The sequence below is a fragment of the Acromyrmex echinatior genome, chromosome 4 (genome assembly GCF_024713525.1).
Source record: "Acromyrmex echinatior isolate Ae372 chromosome 4, ASM2471352v2, whole genome shotgun sequence".
NCBI lineage: Eukaryota > Metazoa > Arthropoda > Insecta > Hymenoptera > Formicidae > Acromyrmex > Acromyrmex echinatior.
Window position 1 is genome coordinate 11,920,762 of NC_141855.1, and position 7,231 is coordinate 11,927,992.

A 7,231-nucleotide genomic window follows, 5' to 3' on the forward strand; every position below is an offset into this window, starting at 1 on the left:
CGGCACGGAACGGCGCTGTTAATCACCATAGTATATTTGGATATAGCACGATACGCAACAATCAATGTATCGATGCAAACAAGCTCTATTTCTAATTCGATAGGCACAGTGCGAATACCACTGCACCTGCAATCAGTGAGAGGTGGAAACGACCGGCTATTGGCTCATCATCGCGATCATGGCAAAAAATGGAGGACTTCGCAGACCAGAGGACATGTGTCCTGACAAGAGGAAGAAAACTCTCAGCAACAACGAGTACACACCTGGATATGAAAATATCTAGATATGAAAATATCTAATTTCCCCTTTAATGCTGGCGCTCTTTCCGTCAACGATGCAATCAGCTCAATTGCACCTGCGTTTTGCAGCATCCTGGGAAGGAGCGATTATTTCCCGCTGTCAAGCTAGTCTTTGTATAACACTTAGGCCAAAAATGCAATTATTTTATTTCAAGAATTTTAATCAAGTTTCTCTCTCTAGTCACATGCGACATTTTTTAATCGTGAAGAGATATCTGTGTTATTATATTACATGTAACTTAAAAAAGTAAAGTCAGAAACACATAGAAAAATGTAAGATAGTGCAGAGACATAGGCAGTAAACAATTCGACCAATCACAGCAGAGAACTTGACATCATTGCCTTACAATCACTATTGTGATTAGCCAATTCACTTACTGCTTATGTTTTACTGCTTCATGTTTTTTATGTGTTTCTGTGTTCATTATGTTGACTATCACTAAATTATCTCTATTGGCGTACCATTCATAGTCTTTTAAAAAAAATCAACGGACCAAAATATTGTATTTACTGCAGTTTCTCTTCATAGTGTTAATACATGATGTTTTTAAGAAAATGAAACGCATTAAGAGTCGCGATTATTTGATGTTAGAAAAATGTTTAAAACTAAGGAATAATGATTTATAACGCATAACATCATCGCATAATTGTCGTGTTCCTATCATATGTATAAGAATTCTTTCAAAGAGAAAACTGAAAAATTCAAGACTAAAGGCTCTTATTTAAAGCTAAGATATTTCTTCAATCAATAAGCCTAAGAATTAAAAAATTAAATTTATGCATAATTTAAACTAAGTAAAATAAAAATTATAAAATTTCATATATAAAATTATATATCCTCACAATCAACTGCAAGCTTTTTATTGATAAATTAATAATTGTAAATTATGTGAATACATTAAACGCGCACTAGATGTGGTTGTGAAACTCGTAGATAATCTGCAATAAGTCCAAACTTATCACTATGTTATTTCTTATTTGCGAAAATCTAAATTTCAATCGCTTCATTTCTCATGAAATAAATTTAATATTAATACGTAATTTTATATTCAAAGTAATATCGTAAAATAAGTAGTAGGTCTCATTTTAATACATGTAAAGATAAAATCCAATTACGTTTTATATTAAACAATTACAGGTTTTTTCTTTCGTGTCTATTATTGTGCATGATATTTTAAAAGAGATTCATTTTAATGTGCTTTCTTTTGATATGGTTTCATCCTATTTATTCAGTAAATTTTAAAGGAAGTAAAACAACGTTGATGAACTCAAAATGTATGTGTAATATCTTTATAATTCATGTTCCTTTTAGATTTTCAAATGTTGTCGGAGCAAGAAATACTCTGGGAAAACAAACGCTTTTTAAGATACGGTTTAGGTGTACATAATAATACACGTCATATATTAACGTAATTCTAATAAAATATAATTATAATATATAATTAGGGAAATACACAGAATCATGATTATTTATAAATAAGAGGACAACTAATGCAGCTGAAAAAAATCCAAAAAACCCACTTGAGTACCAGAAAACACACTTCAACTCTTTGAATAGTCCAAAACAGTTCTGTATATTAATGACGCACACGGAATAATAAACAGAATATCTACGATACGAGAACTTTTTCATACCATAACTATGTTGTGATATTTATAACTTGCTTTTTACATCAGCCGCTCTAACTATTGGAATTTCTATCTAGATAAAACTCGTTTTAAATAAAAAAATAAATAAATGAGCAAAAATTTTATTTGAAATTTTTCTCACAAACGTAAACTCCATTGCAATTAGAGAGAAAAAGATAAAGAGCGAAAACTTTGCAAACTGATACATTATTCACATATTTATAAAAAATTTAAAATAATTAGAGAATTATTTCTTCTTATTAACGAAAAACGCAGTCAAAGCACATAATAAAAGAATCATATAGCTGCAATGTATATACGTTAATAGAATATATATTTGTTATCATATCAGAGATCACAAAAAAAATGTAAATTACGTGATAAAATGTAACTGAACGATATTCAAAGCTGCGTTAGTAAGATAGCGACTGAATGTAACGCAAGGAAGTGTAAATTAAACAGAATCATGCAAAATGCGATTTATACAAATGAAATACTTATTCTATTCGTTTATTCGGTATTATATAATTCCGTGTACCTGTGACGTATATCTGATAGTCTATTATGATTGTATTCTGAAAAATGCGTAAATAAAATATCCTATTTTTTATGTTGCTGTTACATTTTAAGTTAATATCACGAAAGATTGTATATTGAGAGAAAAAGCTGAGGTACAAACAATTTCTATTGTTAAGATAAATTCTATTACCAGAGGTATTATATGTCATATAAATAGATATACATGAAAAGAACGATTTCATTGAAAGATTTGAATAAAAATTTGCTGGATACGAATTGGAAATAATTGTCTTGCACCATCAAAATAATTATGTTAGAAACTGAAGAGCAATGCTGCTAGAAATTTCGATATTCTAGTAATCAGTCTGAAAATTTTTAACAAAATTATTTTAATAAACAAACAAAATTATTTTCAAAATGTAAATCTTTCAGGAAAATTGTTCTTTTCGTGAATGTTTATCATCTTTGAATACATGTTCAAGGAAAAGATAAAATATTTTTTTCAGTTCATCTGGTCATCAAAGAATGAACGTGATCAAGATATTTACAAAAAAATAATTATTACTATTTTGTAAATCAAAAGTAGATTGTACTCTAAAATTTATAATTTTATCTATCTATAAAAAAAATATAAATGTGATAAGAGAAACAACTTTAAAAACAACATTTTAATAACAATTAATTAAAATGATCGGAATATTACTTTCATACATATATATATATATATCTATATATATATATATATATATATATATATATATGGTGCGAATAAGCACGCTTTAATATTAATGTAAGCACTGTGCATTTATTTCAATCAATATAAATATTAATTCATATGCGTCATACACCAATCAATACTTCTTCGGCAAATAACTTAAGCGCATTTTGCCCTTATTTTTATTAATTTTATCCCAAGCCGTACATTGAAATGTCCTTATGTCCATTTTCTCTATGTATAGCTTTCCCTGAGAAATAGAAACAAATTACTTTCTACATAACTAATTTATTCTTATTCTACGTATTTGTAGTGCTATAAGAATATTCCTCTTTCTGACGTAATTCTTACTTGTAAATGATCGTATTCATGTTGTGCTATTCTAGCAGACCATCCACATGCTCTCCACGTGAACTGTTCAGCAGAAGCATTCAATGCCTTAATTTCTACTTCGTAAGCTCTCGGCACAGCAGCAGAATATCCTCGAATACTTTCACATCCCTCGTAAAGGGTAATGGGTGTATAATCCATAACTTTTAATTCAGGATTAATAAAAATCGTCATCGGAATGATGTTCATTTCGTGAGTTTTTTTAACAGTCTCCTCGACTCCCTCCATAATCTCCTCCGTGCATTCGATGGCAAATATTTGCCAAGGAAGTCCGATTTGAGGCCCAGATATACCATACGACTTATATGCTCGCATAACGTTTATCAAATGTGTGATTACCTGAATAATGAACAGCAATCAGTAATGCAATTCTGTATTTTTATGTTAAATCATAAAATTTTTAATTTACTTATTTTTAATAGTAGTACCTATAACATAATGAAAAAGAATATATCATAAAATTAATTTTAAAATTCACGTGAAAAAATAGGAAGTAAAAATGATTTTTGCATTGTTTTTAAAAAATAATTTAAATAATTTAAATTTTATTTTATAATTACATTAAAGAAAGATAATTATCGAACATAACATATTTTAATATTTATCTTTCTTTTTTTAATTTCCATATCTTACATAACATATTTGCATGCAGATAACAACATCATCTTTGCGATTAATCATAAAATTCTCTTTAGAAATTATAGATTTTTTTCTTGTACGTTTATTACAGATTTTCTTGCTTATTTTGACATTTTTTAAAATAGTTTGTGTTATAATTTAAATTCAGAATTTTTTCTTGCAAAGTTAAAGTATTTTTCCTTAGAGCAAATCATTAATTTACAAACATATCTCTTCTGTATTTAAATTTTCAAAGACTTTACTGACGAAGAGTGAAGCGAATATGGATTTGCCCCCATGCCAAATTAGACTTGTTATACATCGATTGTTAGGTCTCCACGAAAGAAATATTTTCGCCAATCTTTAACTCCTTATCTTCACCAATGTGAAAGTAATAATTAAAAAATATCTTTTCATTATAATTTTTTTCTCTTTTTCTAATTCATGAAAAATTATGCAAAAAAGTTCTATTCACCAAGAAAAATTCTTGGAAATTTTTAAAGATTTTTAAAATACAAATTTTTTAAATTCAAGAAGTTTATAATATATTGCTAATATTTAAGTAAAATTATCGAGTAACTAATTTTATATTTTTTGATTTATTTACTTTTCCAACATTATTCTCCTTCAATTATTTTAGACTTTTTGGAAATAAGCATCAATGTAAAAAAATTGAAAACATGATATTTTCTCATATTTTTGCGCAGAAATGTAACTAATTAGATCGGTTATTAAAATTGTAATATTATATTGCAATAATGATAACAATTAAAAGTCTGCGTATATTAGAATAATAAGTTTTTATAATATTATTTATGATGAGAAAATCAGTTATAAAAAAGAAAATCTTGATTTAATTTTTATTTTTTAATACTAGTACATCTTTCCAAAAATCTAAAAAAAGATAAATATAACATTGAGAAAGTGTTATGATATGTTACTGTAAAAATATAATGTTACTCACTTAATAAAGTAATCAAAACTTCACTGAAATAAAATAATTTGAAACTCCTTAGATTAATAACACGACGTACTACTTACTTTCATTTTTTATGTAGAGATAAAATACATATATTTAGTGTACATAGAACAGGTGTAGGCAAGAACAGCACTAGAGTACAGAAAAAATAAAAATAACGCCGTTTTTTTCTATGAAGCTTAAAATTATTTTATTTCAGTAAAATTTTGATTACTTCATTGAGTGAATAATATTATATTTTTACAATCATGACACCTTTTCAATGTTTTATATATATATATATATATATATATATATATATATCATCTCTTTTTTTGGAAAAATGTGCTAGTATTAAAAAATAAAATTTAAATCATTTTCTTTCTTATAACTGATTTTCTCATCATAAACGATATTATAAAAAATTATTCTAATATCTCATATGCTTGCGCAGACTTTTAGTTGTTACCATTATAATATTATAATATAATATTGCAATAATATTGCAATTTTAATGATCAGTCTAATTAAATTACATTTCTGCGCAAAAATGTAAGAAAATATCACGTTTTTAATTTTTTAACATTAATGCTTATTTCCAAAAAGTCTGAAATAATTTGAGGTAAATAATGTTGGAAAGGTATGACAAAAAAATGAAATTACTCGATTTTATTTAAATATTAGTAATTTTAAACTTCTTGAATTTTTTAAAATTCGAATTTATATTTTAAAAATTTTCAGGAATGTTTCTTGATGAATAGAACGTCACTGATTTTTTGCATAATTTTTTATAAATTAGGAAAAGAAAAAAAATTATAATAAAAAATATGTTTTTAATTGCTACTCTCAATGGTGAGAATAGGGGATTAAAGCTTAGCAAAAATATTTCTTTTATGAAGGCCTAACAATCAATGTGTAGCAAGTTTAATTTGGCGAGCAAATTTCATACACATATTCTATTGGATCATCTAAAAAGTATCCGCGGTACTTTGTCATTAGATATATGACCATCAACACACATGTAGTGACAAAAAACCGCGGATACTTTTTAGATGACCCAATATTATTATACATTCTTTGTAACAATACCTTTTGAAAATCCGCCATTCTTATAACTTCAGGTTCTATCTTCATGGCATGACCGCGCAAGACAGGATCGCCAACTTGACAAACGTGCGCATATGGTAACTCGTTGGAATTCACACCTAGCAGACGTTGGATTGTCTCTTTTATTTTAAGAATATTCACGAATCTTGCACTGTTTCTTTTAATGGTAACGACACGCGAGGCTATATTAGTGAAATTATATATTCGAAACATTGTATTCAATGCTTGGATATCACTGCTTGGATATTTTTTAAATTCCAAAAGTGAGGTTATCCACTATCTATCACATTGATATCTCTATTCTTCGGCCTGACGATGACGACATATCAGAGACTTACAGCGCCGAATGCGAAGTTTCGTTACCATCGAGTTATCTCCCGACACGAAGCAATTGCCGAGAGAAACTTGATCGATAACATCACAACAACGAGTATTTCGCACTATCCGACAAGAAATCTGTTTTTTTTTTGTTCACGCATTAGAATTTTTTTTTTCGTTTTCATCAAATATCAAATATATATCTATTTTACTTTAAGTTCCAAATGTGTATACTTTTCAGCCATAGAAAATAAACCAAAAATATTATTATTAACTAAATTCAAATATAAATCAGTAACTTTTCGCAATTATCAAAATGAGATACGAAAAGAACGCAGAATACTATTTGATGTAAATATTCGAGAAATCAATCAGTAAATGCGATTGCTCGATTTAGAAAAGAAATAACAAATTTGAAATTATTAGTTAAGCATATTAAATAAATATATACATTTATGGCACAATTATTATGAATTAATATATAACACTGCTGTAAACCCATTATATTCAGAGATGATAACAGAAACAATTCTCTTTTTAAATAAGCCTGTAATATTATTGCGCCATAAATACATATATGTATATTTTACAAAATGTCTAAGGTTGGGTTGTTGTTTTCAATAAATTTCAGCTCACTCTCTAACTTTCTTATTATTCTCTTATATTCTTATAATCTTT

The 7,231-nt window shown here is 27.2% G+C and overlaps 2 protein-coding genes across 2 annotated transcripts in view; one reads left to right on the top strand and one right to left on the bottom strand.

Annotated features, from left to right (window-relative positions):
* The window catches only part of LOC105146519 (tachykinin-like peptides receptor 99D), a 103,276-nt gene extending 100,738 nt beyond the window's left edge, over nucleotides 1-2,538 (top strand). The window contains exon 7 of the mRNA XM_011056834.2: nucleotides 104-2,538. Within this exon, the coding sequence (XP_011055136.2) occupies nucleotides 104-225 (122 nt within the window). The 3' untranslated portion in view covers nucleotides 226-2,538. The remainder of the gene's footprint in view (nucleotides 1-103) is intronic.
* Nucleotides 2,539-3,225: 687 nt separating this feature from the next.
* Nucleotides 3,226-6,599, bottom strand: LOC105146518 (peptide deformylase, mitochondrial). The gene is made up of 3 exons (XM_011056832.2): nucleotides 6,218-6,599; nucleotides 3,514-3,891; nucleotides 3,226-3,412 (listed from the first exon to the last, which is right to left on the bottom strand). Exons 1-3 carry the CDS (start codon nucleotides 6,446-6,448, stop codon nucleotides 3,299-3,301), a joined length of 723 nt encoding a protein of 240 aa, XP_011055134.2. The 5' UTR covers nucleotides 6,449-6,599; the 3' UTR covers nucleotides 3,226-3,298.
* Nucleotides 6,600-7,231: the final 632 nt, after the last annotated feature.